Source organism: Musca domestica, unplaced genomic scaffold, assembly GCF_030504385.1.
Source record: "Musca domestica strain aabys unplaced genomic scaffold, Musca_domestica.polishedcontigs.V.1.1 66, whole genome shotgun sequence".
Lineage (NCBI taxonomy): Eukaryota > Metazoa > Arthropoda > Insecta > Diptera > Muscidae > Musca > Musca domestica.
The window spans coordinates 4,210,514-4,234,265 of NW_026712376.1; the positions used below are offsets into that span (position 1 = coordinate 4,210,514).

At 34.7% G+C, this 23,752-nt stretch overlaps 5 protein-coding genes across 11 annotated transcripts in view; 3 read left to right on the forward strand and 2 right to left on the reverse strand.

Moving 5' to 3' along the window:
* LOC101897032 (spectrin beta chain, non-erythrocytic 5) overlaps nucleotides 1-1,132 on the forward strand; it is a 135,223-nt gene extending 134,091 nt beyond the window's left edge. For all 4 annotated transcript variants that reach the window (XM_005176881.4, XM_011298011.3, XM_005176878.4 and 1 more), the window contains one exon: nucleotides 628-1,132. In XM_005176881.4, coding sequence (XP_005176938.2) covers nucleotides 628-875 — 248 coding nt within the window. In that variant the 3' untranslated portion in view covers nucleotides 876-1,132. The remainder of the gene's footprint in view (nucleotides 1-627) is intronic.
* A 3,333-nt stretch (nucleotides 1,133-4,465) lies between these two features.
* Nucleotides 4,466-7,135, reverse strand: LOC101896861 (T-cell activation inhibitor, mitochondrial). Of its 4 annotated transcripts, none has more exons than XM_059129712.1 (4): nucleotides 6,876-7,135; nucleotides 6,568-6,618; nucleotides 5,934-6,511; nucleotides 4,466-5,564 (listed from the first exon to the last, which is right to left on the reverse strand). In XM_059129712.1, the coding sequence occupies exons 3-4, from the start codon at nucleotides 6,459-6,461 to the stop codon at nucleotides 4,614-4,616; spliced, it is 1,479 nt and encodes a 492-aa protein (XP_058985695.1). In that variant the 5' UTR covers nucleotides 6,462-6,511; nucleotides 6,568-6,618; nucleotides 6,876-7,135; the 3' UTR covers nucleotides 4,466-4,613. The 4 variants fall into 4 exon arrangements, with proteins under 4 accessions (XP_058985695.1, XP_058985693.1, XP_058985694.1 ...); XM_059129710.1 differs by having other exon boundaries at nucleotides 6,568-6,815; XM_059129711.1 differs by lacking the exon at nucleotides 6,876-7,135 and adding an exon at nucleotides 6,833-6,851.
* Nucleotides 7,136-9,359: 2,224 nt separating this feature from the next.
* Nucleotides 9,360-10,060, forward strand: LOC131805939 (UPF0235 protein C15orf40 homolog). Its single transcript, XM_059129737.1, has 2 exons — nucleotides 9,360-9,738; nucleotides 9,802-10,060. Exons 1-2 carry the CDS (start codon nucleotides 9,509-9,511, stop codon nucleotides 9,992-9,994), a joined length of 423 nt encoding a protein of 140 aa, XP_058985720.1. The 5' UTR covers nucleotides 9,360-9,508; the 3' UTR covers nucleotides 9,995-10,060.
* Nucleotides 10,061-11,835: 1,775 nt separating this feature from the next.
* Nucleotides 11,836-15,015, reverse strand: LOC101896501 (heat shock protein 83). The gene is made up of 2 exons (XM_005176875.4): nucleotides 14,797-15,015; nucleotides 11,836-14,308 (listed from the first exon to the last, which is right to left on the reverse strand). Exon 2 carries the CDS (start codon nucleotides 14,306-14,308, stop codon nucleotides 12,158-12,160), a length of 2,151 nt encoding a protein of 716 aa, XP_005176932.1. The 5' UTR covers nucleotides 14,797-15,015; the 3' UTR covers nucleotides 11,836-12,157.
* An 867-nt stretch (nucleotides 15,016-15,882) lies between these two features.
* LOC131800584 (protein male-specific lethal-3-like) lies at nucleotides 15,883-21,908 on the forward strand. The gene is made up of 7 exons (XM_059129736.1): nucleotides 15,883-16,550; nucleotides 16,789-16,967; nucleotides 17,095-17,282; nucleotides 17,822-18,125; nucleotides 20,241-20,860; nucleotides 20,923-21,007; nucleotides 21,396-21,908. Exons 1-7 carry the CDS (start codon nucleotides 16,446-16,448, stop codon nucleotides 21,595-21,597), a joined length of 1,683 nt encoding a protein of 560 aa, XP_058985719.1. The 5' UTR covers nucleotides 15,883-16,445; the 3' UTR covers nucleotides 21,598-21,908.
* Nucleotides 21,909-23,752: the final 1,844 nt, after the last annotated feature.

Below are 23,752 nucleotides of genomic sequence, written 5' to 3' on the forward strand. Positions count from 1 at the left end.
TATTAAAACTGCAACAAAGACAAACGACATAATTTTTACATTTTTTGTTAAATTTTATTGAATGAAGGCAAAAAATGTCGGAAATAGCATCACATTTTAAAATAAGTTTAGATTTGTTCGAATTGCTCACCTTTGGCACAAATTATGGCCTTCAAACAGGCAATGAAACCGTCACACGCTTCCCGAATGTTGCACTTGTGGTTTTCCAGCCAGATATAAAGAAATAACACTATCACGCTTGAATTCCATCACGAATAACTTTTGCTTTTGTACGCTTGTAAACATAATAATGAGCTGTCAATGGAATAATTTTAACAGCTGTCAGACGAGTGGCTTACAAATGATAGCGGTCTGAAGTTGAATGCAATTTTTTCATCTCACCCTGTAAAACAATTAAATATGAACCGTGGTTTTTGTGTCTTAATTTGACAAAGAAAGATTTGTTTTAATTTCGACTTATTCAATTGCTTTAACATTTCAAAACTTTATCAAAATTTTGAACATTTTTCAAAACTTATTATACGTTCTCAAATTTCTATGTATATTTTCATTTCATTTCAAATATTTGTGTAAATTTAACTTTTTTTCAATTTTGTTAATCTATTTATTTTCTTGCATTCCATCTAGGTTGGGGAACAAGCCGGTTCGAATCCAATAGACCAGTATCACTGCAACCCGATTCAATAAATTTGTCACGCGTCTCCGCCGAAAGTTCCAGTGAGAGCGAAGCTCAATCCATATCCTCCGTTTCCGGCGTCAAAGGTAGCAAAAGCAAAGAAGATCGTCGCAGTGGCGTTTTCAGAATATTCGGACGAAAAGGTGGCGACAAAGAGAAGGAGAAAGACAAACGCCGATCAAGTCAATTGCCACAATAGGTATCGATCAACTAGCAATGTACAGACCCCAGCTCTCTACGATGGCCGTAGAAGATGGACGATTTAGAAATAGTCCACAGCATGGTTGGTGTTTGTTTATTGCAGCAAAAAAAAATGCCAACAAACCACCAACCGAATGCTGTGCAAAATTTAAAGGCATTCAGTACACATAATGTTTTGTTTTATTACTTATTTATAAAGTTTTTTTTTTATATATAGAAAATACAGAATGTACGAAAACATTTTTTTAATATATATTTTATAAGCTACACGTTTTTTTTAAATGATAATTGGAAATGCTAACGGAAATTTTACACAACAAATTTTATTTTATTTATTCCAATTGTTTTCTATCTATTTGCTACCCTCTGTTTCAACAGATTATTACAACTTGTTAATGTAAAAAATGATAAATATTGTTCTTCACGCTTGCTTTTTAAATATATGGAAAATATTTGAAATTTCCATTAAATTGTAAAAACAAAATCTAAAACGAGGGAATTGTAACGAAATTTTATAGCAGTTTTATATTCACTCTATAGTGTACTTGTTAAAAATATTAATAATAATAATAAAAAAATATTATAATGTTTTGTGTAGATCAACACACACACACATTTTTTCTTAATACAATATACTTATGTATTTATATGAATAATTATTAAGTTTAAAAAAGTTCTTTTTTTATCAGAATCAATATATATGCATTGTGGAAGAGATTCAGTTTTTGTCTTCTTTTTCTAAATATATAACATCTTGTACACCCTGTTTAATGTTGTTGTTTCTTAAAAACATCTATCGGCTTACTTGCATAAATAATTTTACACAAACATATACAATTTCTATAAACGAAACCCCATAGTCTTTTATAATAAATGTTTATTATTATTTATGTTTATAATACATTTACATATTAGAAAAGAAAATATAATAAATATCATATGTATAATGAAAATAACAAAATTAGATTTTTTTTCCAATATTCAACTCGAGCGAACATCAAATTTTATATCTTAGTTTTCTTGCAAATAAGACCAGCATAAAGATTAATGTCAAGAAGTAGCTAAAACAATAAGTACATTTACATACAAAATCTACACCCGGATAAGCCCTAATAATTGACCAATCACATTAATCCGACTATACAAAACATACCTTAATCTATGGTAATTGGTCAATTATCAGGGTTAACACGGGTAGAGATTTTGTGTGTAAACGTACTTTTAGCTCAATTGGTTTCGTACTTTATGTGTGAAAGGATCAGTCATGGTAGAGGAATACACATGGTAGAAGAATATAGGAACATTGATATGTCAAAATTTTTTTAAGTGCTATGTCAAAAATAAGTCGATTTTTAAATGTTTTCTTATACGACGCAAATCGGAGGTTGTAATGATATGTATTTTTCAACAATTTTTACAAATTTCAATAATTTTTCATTCACGATTTTCAATATCAAAATCGGTTTGACAGTTCATTGTCCCAGCAGCTGTGTCGATGCGACTACCTGTATTCTTCTACCATGAGGAATAAAGGTAGATGCATCGACACAGGTGAAGGGACAATGAACTGTCAAACCAACTTTGAACATTTTGAAAAAAAAAAATTTTTAAAATTTGTCTAAATTGTTGAAAAAAACTTATAAAAATCTAAAAATCAAAATGTTTACATACATAGGTAGTATGGAGGTTAAGTTTGTCATTCCATTTGTAACTCATCGAAATAATCATTTTGGAGACCAACAGAGAATATATATTGCTGATTTAACCATGTCCCTCCGGGCGTTTGTTGTAATCAACCTAGAGCCCAAACGGCATATGATAAGAAGCCAAAATTTTGCACTGAGTTGTCTTTTGTCTACAGTAAGTTCGAGTTCCAAGATTAACCATATCGGTCCATCCTTTTCGTATAGCCCCCATATAAAGGTACCTTCCGATATTCGATGTTTTTATGGCTTCAGACACACTCTCTAACGGAATAGTTTAAAATTTGGTAATTAGAGTTTGCAATGGGTTCTACCTAATGTGACACAATATACATAGGTCCACTTTTTCCTATAACTCCAATTTAAAAAAGTTCCTCCCGATGTTCAGGAATTTTAACGATTTCAGCGACACTCTCTAACGAAATGATTTAAATGGAGTGTGTAATAAGTTCTACCTCCCGTGCAGAACTTTGTCTATAAAGATACATTTTTTCGAATGTCCCCTATATAATTGTACCTCCCGATATTCCGTATTTTGACGATTTTAGTCGCACTCTCTAATCAAAAAGTTTGAAATTCAGCATTTAGACTTATACTATGTTCTAACTCCTATTGCAGAACATTGCCTGTATAGGTCAATGTTTTTCTAACTCCTGTGGCAGAACATTGCCTGTATAGATCCATGTTTTCCTATAGCCCCCATATAATTGTATCTTCCCATATTTGGTACATCGATGAGTTTAGGCTCAATTTCTAGCGACATAGCTTAATAATTGGCTCAAAATGGAGTCTATATTCTGTGGCAGAACATTGTCCAGGTTTTCGTATATCCGGATATAATTTTACCTTCCAATATTCGGAATTTTCACGAAAAAAATTTCTAACGTAATATTTTCAAATTCGGTATTTTGAGTTTATAATGGTCAATATAAGTCCACAAATCTGATTTTTTTTAAATTCCGGGTCCGAAATTCTTTAATATTAATACAACCGTTTTAAATAACACTATCATGTAACTTGTTGGGTAGTTATTTTCATAAACTTTCAAATGATACCTACAGGTTAAGATGAAAAAACTGCAACCAACTTCAGACTGCTGTAATTTCTAAGCCACTGTTAAAATTATTCCAGTGACAGCTCATTATATTGTTTACTAGCGTACAAAAGCATTTTGGTGAGAATTTTTCAGAAAAAAAACTATTCTAGTTGGAATTCAAGCGTTATAGTATGATTTCCATATGGACAGGCTTAATAGCTTTTTCATTGCAACATATAAATAAATAAATGAAATGAAATGAAATGAAATAGTAAAAAATACCTACCTCTGGAAAACATTTGAACGGAATCCGAGAGTTCTTAATAAACTGGAGTTGTTCCGAAAAACACAAAAGAATTTGCCAAAACGTGTTTTTTCATTTCCATTCTCCTTACCTGTTTTTCCTAAATTGATTAACATATATTTAAGTTAATTTAATTATATTTATTTTCTAATTTAACTTCTGATTTATGCTCAATTTTCACTAATCTTTAAAGTCTGTTTTTGTAAAAGAAAAATACTTTAACTTGAATCGTTCGCATTAAAATGTATTCGTTTCTAATGGATGTTTTTGAATTTGAAGACTTTTTTCATTTCTGAAAAGCTATAACAGCTCATTAGGACTTGTGCTCCTTGTGGCAACCTCAATAAATTGTAAAATTAAAGTGATGATCTAACAGAAAGTTGATGTGATATAAGAGTAAGACTCATTGAATGTATATACTTTCTTTTAAAATATCTTTCTCATTTTTGAGAATTCAATAAAAATAAAAATATTTTTTATATATATAAAATTTTCTGTTATAGAAAACAAATTATTTTTACTACATAACATAATCATTTATATAAAATTACTTTATATTTACTTTGAACATATGGAAGGCACGTATAACAAATTAAAAACAGAAAAACAATTTTTATTGCACAGTCTGCGATGATATTAACAAAACCATTTATAGCCAAATATAAGATTATCTGTTGTCTTTTCGATTAAATACTACCGTCTAGTATTGAAATCCCATGGAATACAGACAATACCATCTGTTAAAACCGAATAATAATTTGTTATGTGCAGATCGATGTCAGCAAATTGCATTTTGTTGCATTTTAGCAGCTCATTCAGTGTATTAATCATTTTTTCCGGCGTAACCGAATCGTCTTTGGTCAGAGATTTTAGTCTCATTTCTTCAATGCACCTTTTTGTCAGTTCACGTTCCACATGTTTCTCCTCTTGATATTTTGCCATGCGTTCTTTCGCTATGGGCAAGTTAGTGGTTATAAAATCAACTAGCATAAAGCCAGGGCATGTTGCAGGTGTTATCAATTGCCCAGTGGGACTGACCATTAAAGGTCCCGCCTCAGACTCAATGACAATCTCGTATTCAGACAACGTGTCCGGCCATGATTTCGGGAATTTATTAAGCGTTAAATAATCGCCCAATGTAGTGGTAACTTTATTCAGGTGGTTGGCATATTCAACAGCTTGTTGTTTTGGCATAAATTTACGTCGGCCAATCCGAATCTTTCTTAATACCTGGGAAAGAGTATTTTCATATAGCGGTATTTTCTTGAGGAAAGCATCATGCTTGGGAATGTTGCGTATGAACTCAATCCAATTGTTAAGAACATCGCCAGTAAACAGCATGACATGGCCCTCTAAGCTAATACCAGTAAAGGGAGCAAATACTACAACACGTCCACGCAAATGTTTTACATGGTCTTTGTGCAGCGATGCCAAACGTTCTAATGTCTTCAAGCATCCCCGATAGTGTTCAAAATTCCAGCCACAATCGTAGCGAGCATCTTTAAGACCTAAATTTTCGATTACAGTCTTTTGCAAAACTTCAACATCACGTTTAAGGGGTTGTAAGTCTTTGGCTCGTTTTTTTGCAAGACTTGAGTTCTCAGCAATCCATTCGTCGACCGATTTCTTGGATTCCTCCTTAGCCTATTTGTGAAAATAAAAGTACTTTATGAAAATTAAGAAGAGACTGGCTGATGAGACTTTCAAAACTAAAGTGTTAAGTATGACACGCCATCTAAGGACAATGTTTTGAAGGCTTCATAACTCAATATATTTTACAGTTGTAAGGGTTTAAAGGTATGTTTTAATGGATTATATGAACTATATTAGTGTTGAATTTTATCTTGATCGTCAATTGGTATTTCATACAGATTTGGGCATTATATGTGACTCAAGCACACGATATATTATGACCAAAATGTTTCTTTAGAAATATGACTATATGACATGACAGAAAAATTAATAATTCCATCTATGCTATGATTAAATAAATGGCAGTGAATATACTCTTACCCTATAGTAGGCACTTTCAAAGCCCGCAAATTGTGAACCGTAGTTATAATCCTGGCTCGATCTAAAACCAGATCCTTTGTCTCCGAAATCCCTGGCCATATTTTTCCCTTCGGGAACTGGGGTAGATTTTAAACTTTTTACATATTCTGTTGGCAGGTTACATAGTTCCAATAGTTTGGTTATTATAGTCTTAGGATCTCTGGTCTTATTATCCAATGTGAGTTGTATCAACTTAAACTTGTTTCTATCCTCGCCATTATCTTCACGTATGTAGAATTTCAATACTTTTGCCTCACGGAACACCGAATATTTGCGCTCATGTATCATTTGCATATGGGCACTTAGTTGCTTCAGCGATTCCTCATTGACAGTTCGTTGCTCCGGATGTTGACCAAATAAATCAGGATGCACAGCAAAATAGAACGGCCGTAGTGCTGCTGCTAATTCCGTGCTTATAGTTCGAACATTAAGACAACGCTGCACCTGGTAGCTTTTGGCGCCAAAACATGACACATTTCTCAACAGCATCCCAGCATCACTTTGGATAAGACGACTTTCGAAGAGTTCTTCTCGATTTCCTAGGGATATTATATAACGTCAATAAGGTTTTTCAAATGATTTAATGTATACTTACTTTATAAAAATTTTTTGCATGCGAACAAATTCTTATAAAAAATATATTTTGCTTAAAAAAATTTAAAAAAGATGTCTTTAATTTATTGCAATTATATTTTCTGGGTAGGAACGGCTATTGGAACGTTTTATCCGATCACAGAATTTGATTATGAAAGATCTTTATGGTGACGTACTATGTGGACAAAAATTATATTGGCAAACCGACAAGTCTTTATTTAACTAATTTATTTCATTTGTATGCTGTAACTATAAATATTATTTACTTTATCATTATAAAACAGAAAATTAATAAAACTTTTTACATACAGCGGCTACACATAAACGAACAAATGTGAGAGGGGATTATGCAAAAAAACACTAAACAAACGCTTCTTCTTATTACTGTGTGAAATTGGTACTCAAGTTCATTGATATCTTTGGATATCAGCTGTTGAGGTTAACTGGGCTTACACAGAAGAAATCAATAGGCAATGCATCTAGCATGGTAAAAGAATTTAGGTAGACGCGTTGACACCGCTGCTGGGATAAGGAACTGTCAAACCAATTTTGGAATTGAAAATGTTGAATGAAAAATTATTTAAATTTGTAAAAATTGTTGAAAAATGCGAATTATAATAGCCTCCGAATGACGTAGTGTAAGAAAACATATAAAAATCTACTTATATTTCAAAAAACATTTAAATTTTTTTGACATATCAATGCTCCTGAGCGTTGATGCATCTATCTGTATTCTTCTGCCATGGCATCTAGCATGGTAGAAAAATACAGGAAGACGCATCAAAAAATGTCAAAAATTTTTAAATGCTTTTTCAAATATAAGTAGATTTTATATGTTTTCTTATACGACGTCATTCAGAGGTTATTATAATTCGAGTTTTTAAACAATTTCTACAAATTTAAATAATTTTTCATTCAATATTTTCAATCCAAACTTTGTCAAACTCGATATGACGTTTTGTGATTTAATTTCACTTCTTGATATACAATGGGTATACCCTTTTTGATATAAAAGTTCACTGCAGGGCAATGTGAGCATATATTTTGCCTAATAATAGAAAAAAATCGCCGTTGTACTTAACAAAACATCAAAGGCATTGGTTCGGAAACGTTTTACGATTAAGGTCGCTGTTCCTTAACCACAGAACCCATGTTAGATAATATATTCGTATATTTCATGTTCGTAAAATTGCAAAATGTAGAATAACTTGAAAGGGATGTTGCCTTTTCCACGATTTTCTAGCGATTGCTTGCAGTGTTGAGAGATTAGGACCAAGAGCTAACAACTATACATTCAGGGAAATGATGTGAAAGCATTAAAATTAAATATTTTCTGAACTATTCTTCTGCATTTTTAATGTAATAATACAAATTTCAAAAATGTATATTTTTGAAATTAAAATAGTTTATGTAAAATTAATTATTTTGTTTACATTTTTGGGCACATAACTCTGACATTTGTGTTACGTACAAAAACAAATTTCTATGTGGTTGTTGTTACGATTATTGTACAACACTTGCTGTTATCTGTATTATTTTACCATGAACACTACCTATTGGACATTGGGAGAATTAAGAAAGTAAAGTCATTTCAAATAATCACACGCATCTCTGTATTTTCTATAATTTGATTTTTCAAATTTCACAAAATAGAAAAAAAGTTTTCCGTCTCTGATTTGTGTCCCATTCTACCTATCTACCTATATTCTTCTACCATGCTTACACCTTAAAGGTATTACAAGGCAGTCCGTCCATCTATGTATACTTGTGAACAAAATGCAGGTCCCATTTATTATCCGATTGAGATAAAATTTTCCAAACAATATTTGTTTGATGCAAGGACGAACCCTATTGAAATTGGTGATAATCGGATCAGATTTGGATATAGCTCCCATATATATCTTCAAACGATTTCGGGTTAATTGTGCACCAAATGGCCAATATCTGTCCAAAAGTCTTGAATTTTGGTACATCCGACCGAATTCAGTCTAGAAACAAGTACATTGAATTCAGAGAAAATCAGTTCAGATATAGCTATGGCTCCCATATATATGTTTCATACGATTTGGTATTTAAGTCCCTCCAGATACCAGATATATGGTGCCAGATATCTTATAGTGCTCGGAAATACCTCTGCCAAATTTTATCGAGCTCGACTAAGATTTAGATATAGCTCCCATATATATCCTTAGTCTGATTTCAGATTTATTGTGCAAATAATAGCCAATGTCAGCCCAAATGGAGTGAATTTCGGGACGTACGTTTCCATTTTGTGGAACTCATCTTCAATATATATTTTTTAGTAGAACAGTGTTGGCATGTTTGTTCGGGATATTATAGTATTTTGTTCTTGCAAAATGGTCAGGCTTAATTCCATTATTGTTGTTTTTATAAAAACTACGAATGTTTATCAGTGGAGAACGATGGTAATGCTTACCAGGGCGTAAGGGTGCAAGTACATAAAAAGCTTGAAGTCATGGCTAGGCATTCATAGTCGATTGTTTAAAAATTTACAAAAAAACGTATTTTACCCTTAAGGGCTAAAGGGCTAAGTACATAAGAAGCTTGAAGTCATGTCTAGGCATATTTTGTGACATTTCACAAAGGGATTACAGAGCCGCACTAAAATCCAGCCGTCGTTTTCCATTATAATTTGACATTAATATGCCTAGCCATGACTTCAAGCTTCTTATGTACTTAGCCCTGTAGCCCTTAAGGGTAAAATACGTTTTTTGTAATTTTTTAAACAATCGACTATGAATAGTCGAGTACTCGGGTTTCACCCAAGTCCATAGTCGAGTTTCAGAACTTTGAGTACACAGAGTCGATTATTCGATTAATCGGAAGACGACTTACCTATCCCTAATGGGACCGTAAACAAAATCAGACATTGAGGAAGGCTGGACTCCAGCTAAAGTTTGTGATAATAAATATAGATATATATGTATATAACTAATACATACATGCGAAGATTTTTCCAAATTTCATCATCAGTAATGTCTAAAAGCAAAAGTAAAAAAGCTGCTGCCCCAACAACACAATCACCTGCTCCAAACAATGATCCCATACAGGCCGACAAAAATGGAAACATATGCATTAGAATTTTAGCAAAACCAGGTGCCAAAAACAATGGTATTACAGACATTTCAACCGAAGGAGTTGGAGTCCAAATGTAAAGAAAGTTATTTTTTATTGAAAAACCATTAGTTTGATGAATCTTTTGTTTTTTATTTAGAGCAGCACCACCCAGTGAAGGAGAAGCAAATGCCGAATTGGTGAAATATTTATCGAAAGTGTTGCAGTTAAGAAAAAGCGACGTATCTCTAGGTAAGGGTTCACGATCTCGCAACAAAATAGTTATGGTTAGTAAAGGTGTAACGACCATGGAAGCTATTAAGGAACTGATTCAAAAAGAGATTGAATCATAGTAAATAAGTTGAATTCTGCTTGAATCAAAATAAAAAATTTCTTGAAGACTTAATGCATAACATATTGCACGTAACTTATTTGTTTTTATGTCCAAATTGATCATTATCCCTGCAAAGGCGACAATTGCCTGATATGATATTTCGTGCACTTTTTCATTATCCAATCTGTGGTTTTCTGGAAAAACAACTCATGTTGGCATATTTAAATTTTGAGCTTTTGGTACTATGTTGTTGTTCCTCCTGAAAGCTTTGGTTTTTTGCAAAAAGTGGAGAACCTGACGGAATTCTCTAAATACATCAAGCTAAAATGTAAATGTTCAAAATTAATTTCGATATCAAATGCGACAATTTGTCCCCAAATTTGAATCAAATGAGTATTTTTCATCAATTATTAACACAAAGCCAACAGCAACGAGAATGTTTTTTTTGCTTGTGTAGGGTTTAGTGTACCTGCCCCCTCGCGGATTAAAGTTTAACCTGGGTACAACGATATTTTTTATACCCTCGACCATAGTATGGAGGATTGTCATTCCGTTTGTAGGACCTCGAAATATACATTTTAGACCCCAAAAAGTATATATGTTCTTGATCAGCATAAAATTCTATGTCGATTTAGCGATGTCCGTCCGTCTGTGGAAATCGATCTAGCTTCCAAACGGAATGAAGTAGGTTGATAAAATTTTACTCAAATGTATATTATGTCTGCAGGACTTTTGGCATTGAAAATGGCCATGTAGGTCCACATTTTGGTTTAGCCCCCATATAAACCACCTATTTTCGGTATTATAGTGATTTAAGCGGCATTATTCACCGGAAATGTTTCAAATTTGGTATTTGAAGCCTATGACAGAAAATTGTCCGTTCTGGTCCACGCCTTCGTATAACGACACCTCCCGATATTTGGTATTTTGATGATTTTAGCTACACTATTCACCGAAATTGTTTCATATTTGGTATTTGAAGTTCGTAATAGATATTACAGCCTATGATAAAAAATACGTTCAGATATAGCCCCCATATAATGGTACCTCCCTATATTCGGCATTTTGATGATTTTAGCTACATTATTCACCGATTTTCTTTCTAATTTCGCACTTGAATTAATGGCTTATGATAAAAGTTGCCTTTGCAGGTTCACATCGTCGTAAGACCCTAATATCACGGATACATTGGACTTTATTTTTTTGAAAATTGGCAAATTCGTTCCAAATGACGGAGGGTATTCAAAGTTCGGCCCGGCTGAACTTACAGCTTTTTTACTTGTTTTTTTTTTTTTTTTTTTGTTTGGGAAGCCCATACTTCCCGAATCATGGATGTTGAGCTATCCTTCCATTCGTGTCTGGTGTGCAGAAAATTTTTAGCCCCGGCGAAGGACGGAAAAAAACATCAAGGTTAGAAAACTTTGGGTCGAGTAACCGTTGTTGAATAACTCATGTACCTGGTTTGGTCTCAAAAACGCTTTAATCATACCAGGTACTAACGAAACGTTTTTGAACCATAACAAGGGAAGTATGGACTTTCCCGAGAGGGTCCTCTAATAGACTTAACTTTGTTCAATTTATATTTCCTTTTCATGAAGGTATATCCTCGCTTTACATCATACCCAAGTTCAAACCTTCCCTTAGTTCACCGAAAAAAGTTAGAAATTGTGATCAGATGCGTATTTTATTTATATCTTTTGTAATACAACGATTTACATTCAACTTCGTTTTTCTGTAAATCAAAATATTTTCAAATTCCAACCAAAGAACCTAACACTAAAAACAAATGTTAGTCGCCAAAAATAGGAGTAAACAAAATAAAAAACATAAATTATAGTCATCTATAAATAGTTGCTTGGATTTTATTTCTTTTTTTCTTTTAATCAAACCTTAGAAACTGCGATCTTACAAAAAAAATAGTAAATTTAAATAAAATATGAATTTGACTGATGAATGATGAATGTCGCACACAGAATGTGCTACCGCTTACAACGCGGCAATGGTGAATAAAGAGTCAATTCTTCTATTTTACACAACTCAAATGAATCAGAAACACAAAACTACTACATTAATGTGTTCCAGACATCCATGGAATTACTTGCAACAGTCTGTTGTCTGTCGAGTACGTGGTAAACTCTTATAAGCTACTTATACGTTAAGAGGAAGGGCAGGGGTTAAGTATTTAATCGACTTCTTCCATGTGAGAAGCATCTTCGGTATCATCGACCAATGGGGGAGCATCAGCGGCACTTTGGGTTTCTTCAGCAGCCATAGGTTCGTCTTCGTCGATACCGAGACCAAGCTTGATCATGCGGTAAATGCGGCTGGCATGGGTTTGTGGGCTTTGTAGAGAGAAGCCAGATGAAAGCAGGGAAGTCTCGAACAACAAGATAACCAAGTCCTTGACAGCTTTGTCATTCTTATCAGCTTCGGCCTTTTGACGCAAGGTTTCAATAATTGGATGATCGGGATTGATTTCCAAGTGCTTCTTGCCAGCCATGTATCCCATGGTGGAGGTATCACGCAAAGCTTGAGCCTTCATTATACGTTCCATGTTGGCGGACCAACCGAACTGTGATGTTACAATACAGCATGGAGATTCAACCAAACGGTTGGAAACGACAACTTTGTCGACTTTGTTGTCCAAGATCGATTTCATGATCTTGCAGAGGTTTTCGAATTTGGTCTTGTCCTCTTCGCGCTTCTTCTTTTCCTCCTCATCTTCAGGCAATTCCAAGCCTTCCTTGGTAACAGAGACCAATTGCTTGCCCTTGTATTCCTTCAAGTGTTGGATGACGTATTCATCGATGGGTTCTGTCATGTAGACAACTTCAAAGCCACGAGCCTTGACACGTTCAACGAAGGCTGAGTTGGCAACCTGTTCCTTGGATTCACCAGTGATGAAGTAGATGTGTTTCTGGTTCTCCTTCATGCGGGACACGTAATCGGCCAAGGAGCAGAAGTCGTCACCGGAGGCGGATGTGTGGAAGCGCAAGAAGTCGGAAATCTTGGCGCGGTTGTTGCTGTCCTCATGGACACCCAATTTCAAGTTCTTGCTGAATTGGTCGTAGAACTTCTTGTAGAGTTCCTTGTCTTCGGAGAGCTCTTCAATCAATTCCATGGTCTTCTTGACCAAGTTCTTGCGAATAACCTTCAATACTTTGTTTTGTTGCAACATTTCACGAGAAATGTTCAAGGGCAAATCTTCAGAGTCGACAACACCCTTGATGAAGTTCAAGTATTCAGGAATAAGGTCTTCGCAGTTGTCCATGATGAATACGCGACGGACGTACAACTTGATGTTGTTGCGTTTCTTTTGGTTTTCGAAGAGATCGAATGGTGTGCGACGGGGGATGAAGAGCAGGGCGCGGAATTCAAGTTGACCTTCAACCGAGAAGTGCTTGACGGCCAAATGGTCTTCCCAATCGTTGGTGAGGGATTTGTAGAATTCACCATATTCAGCTTGAGAGATGTCATCGGGATTGCGAGTCCAGATGGGTTTGGTCTTGTTCAATTCTTCATCCTCTGTGTACTTAACCTTGACGGTCTTCTTCTTCTTGCCATCCTTATCCTTCTTGTCGGCATCTTCATCCTCACCAACATCTTCGATCTTGGCTTCATCGGTTTCCATTTCCTTCTTTTCTTCTTCCTTCTTTTCATCCTCACCCTCATCATCGGAAACTTCTTGGTCGCGCTCTTTTTCTACGAGCAATTTAATTGGATAACCAATGAATTGAGAGTGCTTGTTGACAATTTCCTTGATTTTGCTTTCCTCCAAGTAGTCAGTCTGATCTTCCTTGATGTACAAAACAATCTTGGTACCACGACCCAATGGTTCAGAGTCATCGGCACGGACTGTGAACGAGCCACCAGCAGACGATTCCCAAACGTATTGTTCATCATCGTTGTGTTTGGAGGTGACTGTGACTTTGTCGGCAACCAAGTAGGCAGAATAGAAACCTACACCAAATTGACCAATCATAGAAATATCAGCGCCAGCCTGCAACGCTTCCATGAAAGCCTTAGTGCCAGATTTGGCAATGGTACCCAAATTGTTGACCAAATCCGATTTGGTCATACCAATACCGGTATCAATGATGGTCAAGGTACCAGCGGTCTTGTTGGGAATCAATTTGATATACAATTCCTTGCCAGAATCCAATTTCGAGGGATCGGTCAATGATTCATAGCGGATTTTATCCAAGGCATCGGAAGCGTTGGAAATCAATTCACGCAAGAAGATTTCTTTGTTGGAGTAGAATGTGTTGATGATCAGTGACATCAGCTGAGCAATCTCAGCTTGGAAAGCGAATGTTTCAACTTCTTCTGGCATCTGAAATAAAGGGGGGGGGGGGAAAAAACACGTGTGATTAGAAAACTGTTAAACTGAAAATTTGGATAAGTTAAAAAAGATGAAGGGAGGGGTAAACTGTAAAAATTTGGGGGCAATTATCCATTATCGTGTATCGCAATATTTAGTCTATACTGTTTATATTAACTGGCTCATGTATAATTTCTCAAAGCAATCAAGGGCATTTCCGCAAAAGAACTTGTCCCAATTGGTTTTTCACATTTGAACGGGCAAAAATGCATCCCACGTTTTTTTAAGTTAAGGGGAGTTGGTGTGAATCACCATGACATCCATCATTTTTTCGAGAACAATTTCTCTATGTAACCATTCTTTTTCTTTTTTTTTTTTTTTTTTTTCAAATAACTTGATTTCAATATTTAAAAATTGATACCATGCATTTAAGTTGCACCCACATTTTTACAGTTAAATTGTGTAATCCGATTCAGTTCTGGCAGGCGGGTTGGACTTACCTTTGCTTTTTATTTATAAATTCACAAGATTTCAGAAATTTGCGTTGTAATTTAGAATTAATTTTTTAAATTAATTTTTAGCAATTTAAATTTCACTGCTTTTTCTTCACTTTGCACCGTTTATTCAAAGAAAATTTGACTTTGTTCCTCTTTTCTTGGTTTGGCTTCTCGCCTTAGTCACGTTTTGTTCAAGTTCTGTTACAAGACTAATGCCGGTTCTCTGCTTGCAACCGAATTTATACACCAATGAATAAATGCAAGAAAACACTAGAAAGTTCTAGAATAAACTACCCTAACTTCCGTCGACATTGGCCGTCATCATATGGTCGATTTTGGGGGTATTATTCATGAAATATATTATTTGTAGCATATTAAAATTACGTATTACTATTTATATAAAAATTATTATCAATTTTGATATTAGTTTATGTTATAAAAAACATTAATTCGTTTACAATTTTATAAATATAAAGAAATTAATAAATTGTCAACAAAAAGTACAGGGTTGCATTTTGCAGTTTACAGTGATATTCAAACTGTAAACTGTAGGCATTAATAACATATGGTCTCGAATATTCAAGAGCGAGAACAATTCACTCTCCCATATTTTTGGCAAGTTGTTGCAAATACAAAATCGATAAAAAATTATATGATAAATAAATAATTTGCGTGTCTATATTCATTGTTTTATTGAATTAAAAACAGATTGCGTGGATTTTCTGGAATAATATAAATACAACATAGTTAAATACATCTGTAACCAATATAGATATTTAATGTGAGCAGCTATGAATGCTCTCTTGAAACCGGCAATATCTGAGATCAATAAATAAATGAATCTGTTGACATAAATGAATAATAGCTACTTATAATTCATATAATTATATGTGTAGCTATCATTTTCGTCATACTAGCAAACCAGCATCCTCGTGTGATTCAAAGAATGCAAAACGTGTGAATCACGTTAACAGTTTGTAGTACCAACAATAAGTTCCGAATTTTAGCTTGAAGCATAATCTATATAAGTACAAATGTAAATATTTAAGTAGGTGCATGGATATGTACGCATTCGTATAGCTTTGACATAATACAATTCAAGGGAAGAAGCATGATCGAAGTATATTTTGGCCATGGAACCAAGGTTCAATCATACATACGTATGTTGTGCTCTTTGAACATTGTACATACATTACTCGTTGCTAGGATTTAGGAATAGGAATACATACATATATACACGAACTATTGTTCAAGCCACTTTGTAAAGAAAGGCAAATTCAAAAAAAAAATTTTATATATGTATGTGTACATTAAGGAACCAGAATGAAGCTATTTAGTTACATACATTAATCCCTTATTTTTGATAAAACCCAAAAACGACTGATTTACATACATAAGTACATACATATTTATCATAATACCGCAAACCACCCCATGAAAGTAACCACAGCTGTTTTCAAAACAATGCTACTCAAACTGTGCGGTTGTTTATATGCTCACATGAGAATAAGAGAGAATATTCAAGAAGAAGCACATAACAGCTGTGTTTTCATGTTTTTCTTTATGCTTTTACTCGAAATTTCCAAGTAAATAAATTAAATTAAGCGTCCTGTTAAAATATATCTATATTTGAAAATTTTTGAGACTCCGGAATGGTTTCAACTCGTGGCCCTAGATCTCGATATTTTGAAAAAGGAGAAAAAGTTTTATGTTATGAACCAGACGCTTCAAAAGCGAAAGTGTTGTATGATTCCAAGGTAATAGTTTGTATGTACGAAATTGCAAGGTTTGTAGGATTGAAGTATGCAGTTGCAAGAAATTTAGGATTCATGTAAATGACAATGTCATAATTATTTTCGCGCAAATTGCACACTTAAAGACCGTGTGTCTTATTTAAGGCTTAAACTTTTTCCTTGAAAGGTTCATTCACGGCCAAAATTATTATTCCAAAGTTATGAAGTTAATTCAAAATGAAAAATAATTTTTATTTTGTAGATTTTAGGAACATACGAGACCAAAGATAAGAGAGGGCGTAAGCATATTCAATACAAAGTGCATTTTCAAGGCTGGAGTAGTTCCTGGGATCGCAAGGTTAGTGCTGATTATGTCCTAAAGGATACCGAAGAAAATCGCCAGCTGCAAAGAGATTTGGCTGAAAAGGCTCAGCTGCAGTTGTAAGTAAAATCGAATGTGACCAGAACTGTGCAATACTTGCAGAGTATTTCGGCAGAATGTTGAACTCATGGCATACTTAAATAAATAATAGGTATTCAATGTACACACTTTTCTATCTTTTTTCAGAGGCGCATATTTATATCGAAAGGAACACAAAAATAAAAAGAGGTCTCGCAAAACGACAGCAATTAACTCAGAAGACTCAGCTGATGCTAGTACATCGCCAAACAAACTTCGACCACGAGGTTTATCCGAGGATAATTTTAGTTCTGGCAGTACGTTCGAGAAAAATGAACGTTATTCTATGAAAGATGGTAAGTTTAAATGTGCAGGGTGGTGGGAGGTTGATGTAAGAACAATGTCCCCCTTTTTACATACATACATGTCATAATGCTTGGTCAAAAGAATGTGGGTCAATGTGCGCACAACAAAATATGTACACAATGCTACTATGTATAATAGATAATAGTGTTGAAGCAAAACCAAAGTATGCACCAGGCATAACACACCCCCAATCAATATTAAAAAAAGAAACAGCTGTACTTGTGCAATAGTAATGTTTCGAGGGAGTTTTTAAAATTTTTATGTCGAATTATAACTATAAATGTTTAAGAAAAATACAAAGAGACCAAAACAGCTAAAAATTATTGCATTATTATGATCCCAGAACATTTCAAGTAATAACAACAGCAAATGCAACTAATATGCATCGTAAAACATAACAAAGAGACGGATTTTTATTAGAAAATTGATGTTCTACTCCAATCAATCATCAATGAAAAGTAAACAAATGAGTTAATTTTCTTTGCGTAGTTTATTTGTTACATAAGCGTTTCCCTCTTTTATATTTTAGATGAAACAGACTCCTGTTGCAGTTCAATCGAGAGTTTTCACGACGAGGATCGTGTTATGTTACGTATTAGTGAACGTTTACGACAGTACTTGGAATACGATCATGATATGATTGTGAAGTATGGAAAACAACATGCTTTGCCATCACGAAATCCAGCCGTCTCTATACTAGAGAAATTTGTTAAGCAGACAGCTTTGAAAATGGTGTTTGCAAACAACCAGCCGGAAGGTCCGCCTCGACGACGTGCTGCACAGCAACGAACCACAGAGAAAAAGGAAAAGGATGTCGAAAAAATCATATCAACGTAAGTAGAGGAGCTATACAAATTATATGACCACCGAGTATTCATTCGACCGGACAATAAGTGTCGGCTGGAATCTAACACTCGTCCCTTAGGAAAAACAATTTTCGCTGAGTTGGCGACAAAATATCCACATATCCTGGTGTTTATAACTAATAGTTATGTAAACAAATATATTGAGAGGCAATTTTTAAAAACATATACGTAGGAAAAGTATAAAAACGTACGAAATGGACAAAACATTTCTGTTAAGTTGTCGAGTTGAAGTTGAATTGTTCATGGAGGTTGCAATTGGCGCGGAACATAAAAAATGTGAAGTTTTCATGAATTCGTACTAAAAGTAGTAAATATTGTTCTGTTAGAGCACGAATTCTCTTACTTCTTTGTACCCTCAGTCAAATTGCTAGAGAGGGTTTATATCATTTGATAGGCCAAAACGTGAATCATCGAAATAACGGTTTTTTAGACCCTAGGTCTCTTTGGTCTGTTTCAGGACATTTGGAGTGCGTCTGTCTGTCTCTGTCTGGTTGGTACGCAAGATATCTCTCGAAGGGAGTATCCGATTTGGTTCAAACTTGGTACATCGAAATATTATAATCAAACTTAGATCGAGTTCGGAAAAGGGCAATATCGGTATACTCTTCAGGTGTGAAATTCGTCAATATTGGTCCACTCCATCAAGTACCTCCCCCACAAATGGTCAACATTTTTAATAAAATGTAACTGTTATAAAATTCGAATTGGTTACTTTTGGCACGAATTATGGTTTTCAAACGGTCAATGAAACCGTCACACCGAATGTAGCTCTGCGGTATTTTGGCCCATTCCCGGCGAAGCGCTTGCTTGAGGTGATCGACACTTTGGTATTTTTTAGTGCCAACCTTGCTTTCCAAAATACTCCAGACACAATAGTCCAACGGATTGGTATCCGGAGATTTTGGTGGCCATTGTGCGCTGGAAATGAAGCGGGGAACCTCATTTTGTAACCATTCTTGAGTGGCGCGTGCTGAGTGCGTGCGATGGTGCTGAGGACTGATGGAATGTCCAAGGTCTGCTGCCAACATGTATGCATGCCAAATGGTAAATTCTCACCAAAATACTTTTGTACGCTTGTAAACAATATAATGGGCTGTCAGTAGAATTATTTTAACAGCTGTCGGACGAATGAATTAGAAATGACAGCATTCTGAAATTGGTTGCAGTTTTTTCATCTCATGCTGTATATCTGCGAAACCCTTCTGGTACCATCGATTCTTTATAACTTGCTTTATTTAAATATTTTTCTCAACCAGAAACCTCAGATGAATATGGAATTTATGACGTCGCTTAAAATTGGATATAAATGTTAGATTTTTTTTGTAATTTTGTCCATACTAATATTTATATCTGTATTAGATGAAGTATGAAAATTGAATACTTCGGTTGGCTATATCTAGTACCTCACGCACATTTTAACATTTCCTAAACATTATCACATATAACATAAAAAGTGAAGGAGTAACCAATATAGTCCAAACGTAGCACATCTATATATATTTATACCATATTTATTTAGGTCCAATACGAAATGGACAATATTGGCCCATTCCTTCGGAACCAACTCCATGGAGAGTCAGCAATTTAAAAAATTATAACAGAAGTCAAAATGATAGATATTTAAATAATCGAGCATTGACTGATGGTACATATCTCACGGCAAACCCGACTGATACTTTTAAACTTGTTTTATGTTAAATTTCATTGAAAATGGTACGTTTTGGTACTAAGACAAAAAGGATAAATAAAAAAAAAGAGTACAAGGGGCGGAAACGGTACTTTGTATAAAATTGTCTAGCTAAATTTACTACTAATAAAAAATGTCACAAATTTGATATGATGAAAATGATAACAAGTATGAGTCGAAATTGAAGCCAGAAGTCCAAAATTGTTTGTAGCGACGTTAAATACATTTACTTGGGTTACATTTGACAGGGAGATAACAAAAAACCTGTCCACAAATAGATTAAACAGTTACTGATTTATCTCTGACAGAGAGATAGGGTTCTAATAATAGTTTAAAATAAAATGCCTAGACATGTAGCTATGTTTAAAATTTGTAATAATAATATAATATTTTAGGGTTGCTCTACTAAAGGAAGTTGCTGATGGCTTACGGATTTACTTCGATTTCACCATACATGAGTATTTGCTATATAAAGAGGAAAAGGAATATGCTTTGTCCTACTTGTCGGAAGAAAATCTAAATTCTTTCACATATGTACCGGCACCTGCATTTTCTCTGGATTGGTTTAATATCAAAAACGAGACATACGATATGACAACAACTGCCGGTAGTATATCTGGCAACGTAAATTCATCTTCAAACTCAACATTAGAAAATACCATTGAAGCACAACAGAACTCAGCTAATGCGGCTGACGCCCCGACCAATCAAACTCCAGCCACATCCCAAGAAGAACAGCCTCAACGCAGAAAATTGAGATCACATCGTAGTGACGAATGTGATTTCACTCTGGAGAATTGTTTAGCCAGCATTGCCAGTACCAGCGCAGGAGCTCCTACACCATTGAATTGCAATATCCCGGCTTCTGGTTTAAATCATTTAAAGTCTTTGGCACCCATTTCTCCGCAAATACGTGATTTTCTACAGAATGTCTTATCATGGCGCATAATACCTTCAAATGCACCGCCAGGACCCTCAATGATATTTGGAGCACCACACTTAGCTCGACTTATAGGTATAACGTGGATATACATAATTTGAATTAAATTCTATTGAATTTCCCATCTATATTTTTAGTTAAATTGCCGGAATTTTTGAATGCATCCACGATGAGTGATGAAAAATTGAAAATAATACTACAACATTTGGATACATTTGTTAAGTAAGTATTTATTGATTTGGAGTGGGCGACGTGTATTTGCACAATTGGTGGTTTTGCCCGTTCTCTTATCAGATGAATTAATACTGATACTATATTGTGCATTTATTTATATAAACATTCACAAATCATGGCAACTGTCATAGTGTCACAACAGCTTTTCATTAGATAAGTGGTTTTTAAAATGCTAAATTGTTTGAAATTGTTATTGCTCTTCACAATAATTGTTAACGTTTTTGTTACGATTAAAGAAGAAATAATTTCCCTAGAAATACTGCCAAACAATTCAGTGATTGTCAATTTAAATCGCGTTTATATTGAATGAGGTCTAAAAAAAAACAAACATTACAGTTTATTATATATTATATAAAACTATTATGTTCTTTTGCAGCTATTTGGAATCTCATAAAGATTGGTTTAATGAAGAAAACTATGAAAGAAAATATGTGAACGTAACACAGGAACGAGAATCAGAAGAAAAAAGCAATATCAATGTTAATGAGTCTTCAGCTCCGGCCAACACTGTCGCAAAAGATCAAGACCATGTTTTGCCACCCGCAAAATCGCCAAATGTTGAAGTTATGGCCTCGTAGCAATAATTTCATAAGAATCTTTCTACAAGTTTTATTGTACAAGTTTTATTGTATGGGAATTTAATTTGTAATAAGTTAAATTAAGTTTTGTAGTATTAAATATATTCTTATTATTTTTTTTTTTTAATATTTATATTTGATCTCTTCCAGAACCTGCAAGTATTTACTTATTTTTTTTTGATATCACAAAGAAAAAAATCGGTTATCGTAGTATTTTTTTCATTCTTGCAGTTCTGGAACAGAGCAACTTATAGCGTTCTTCATTGCTAATGTAAACGATAATAAATCTGTCTACAATGGTGAATAGAAAATGTACTTTGCATAATATTTTGCTTGTAAGCATTTATCTGTATGCAGGGTGAGATGAAAAAACAGCAACCAATTTCAGACTGCTGTCAATTCTAAGTCACTAGTCCGACAGCTCTTAAAATTATTCCAGTGACAGCTCATCATATTGTTTACAAGCGTACCAAAGCCTTTTGGTGAGAATTTTCCAGAAAAAAAGTTATTCGTGATGGAATTCAAGTGTGATAGTGTGATTTCTTTATATTTGGCTGGAAAACCACAAGTGGCTATCGTTAGAGCACTCCAGCATTTTAATGTGAATTAATCTTTTGTGTCTCGTACCCTCGCCCATTGCCGTAGCCCGACGTCAAGGAAGTGGACGAAAGAAAACAGCAACATCAGCAGAAATGGTTCGAAATGAAACGATCGAAACCCGCGTCACAGTGTCCGAAAAATGGATTGTGAGCTGAATATATTGCAATATTCCATTCGGTAAATATTGAAAAATGAGCTCGGTGTAAAGCTATTGAAATTGCAAAAAGTGCATGAACTTACGCCGCAACAGAAAGAAAATAGACTCAAAAGAGCTAAAGAGTTGTTACGCTTGGTCGAAAATGGTGAACTTCCGAATTTGGTTTTCTCCGATGAGAAAAAATTCGCTGTCCAGAAATTTGTAAACAAACAAAATGATCGTGTTTACTTGCCAAAGGGATCAGCTGAAAATGTGCACCTTCGGTGTTGACCATGGCGCTGGCCATGGTGATGGTATGGGCCACCATAACAGCCGATGGTCGCTCTCCACTCGTATTATATATATTATAGCGAAAATATTCTGGAGGGTGTATTAAAGCCTTGGGCAAGCAAACATTTTGGCCGCAGACCGTGGACATTCCAACAGGACTCAGCACAATCGCACTCATCACACGCCATCCAAGAATGGTTACGAAATGAGGTTCCTCGCTTCATTTCCAACGCACAATGGCCACCAAAATCTCCGGATACCAATCCGTTGGACTATTGTGTCTGGAGTATTTGGAAAGCAAGGTTGGCACTAAAAAATACAAAAGTGTCGTTTACCTCAAGCAAGCGCTTTGTCGGGAATGGACCAAAATACCGCAGAGCAACACTCGGGTAGAGTATGACGGATTCATTGGCCATTTGATGGCCACCATTCGTGTCAAAGGTGACCAATTCGAACAAATCTAAACTTATTCTAAAATTTCATGATATTTCCGACATTTTTGTGGAGTTCGGCTGGGCAAAACTTTCAATTGCCATTTTTATATAAAAGTATCTGGATTCAAACGAATTCCATTTTAAATTTCAAATGCTCCTCGATTGAGGAGTGCAGATTACGTTTCTAAAATATAATAAAGTAGTTGGTCTTAAATACCCAAATTGAATTGCTTGAAAAATTGTGGGGTAAATGTGAGGTATCGTTATATGCGCGTTTTAGGAAAACTGGGACCTATAAAGACAATGTTCAGCGCCGAAGCTAAAATCCATTTTACAAACTAAAAATACAACATTTTAGACAAATCCGTTAGAAAGTGTTGCTTATATCGCCAAAATATTGAATATTCGAAGGTCGCGTTACATCGATGCTTTAGTAAAACCCTAACCTTTATGGACAATGTTCTGCCACCGGAGGTAGAAATCTTTCCGAACTATAAAAATCAAATTTGGAACAATTTCGTGGAATGGAAACAACAAAATGCCGAATATCTGGAGGTACCGTTACATGGGGGTTATAAGTCATCGACGGGCTTCTTCGTAGAGGAATAAAGGAGTTTTAGGCCCTACGCTCCTTTGATCTTTTCCGAAGAAGCCAGCCGATGACTTAAGCCATTAAAAAAAAGCGGTTTATATA

Excerpts from the sequence above, each read along its gene's own strand:
- LOC131805939 (XM_059129737.1), top strand. The coding sequence starts at position 9,509 with ATGTATATAACTAATACATACATGCGAAGATTTTTCCAAATTTCATCA. Across the intron at positions 9,739-9,801 it reads GAAGGAGTTGGAGTCCAAAT|AGCAGCACCACCCAGTGAAG; the intron begins GTAAAGAAAGTT and ends TTTTTTATTTAG.
- LOC101896861 (XM_059129712.1), bottom strand. The coding sequence starts at position 6,461 with ATGCTGTTGAGAAATGTGTCATGTTTTGGCGCCAAAAGCTACCAGGTG. Across the intron at positions 5,565-5,933 it reads TTGAAAGTGCCTACTATAGG|GCTAAGGAGGAATCCAAGAA; the intron begins GTAAGAGTATAT and ends TTTCACAAATAG.
- LOC131800584 (XM_059129736.1), top strand. The coding sequence starts at position 16,446 with ATGGTTTCAACTCGTGGCCCTAGATCTCGATATTTTGAAAAAGGAGAA. Across the intron at positions 16,551-16,788 it reads AAGTGTTGTATGATTCCAAG|ATTTTAGGAACATACGAGAC; the intron begins GTAATAGTTTGT and ends TTTATTTTGTAG. Across the intron at positions 21,008-21,395 it reads CATTTGGATACATTTGTTAA|CTATTTGGAATCTCATAAAG; the intron begins GTAAGTATTTAT and ends GTTCTTTTGCAG.
- LOC101896501 (XM_005176875.4), bottom strand. The coding sequence starts at position 14,308 with ATGCCAGAAGAAGTTGAAACATTCGCTTTCCAAGCTGAGATTGCTCAG.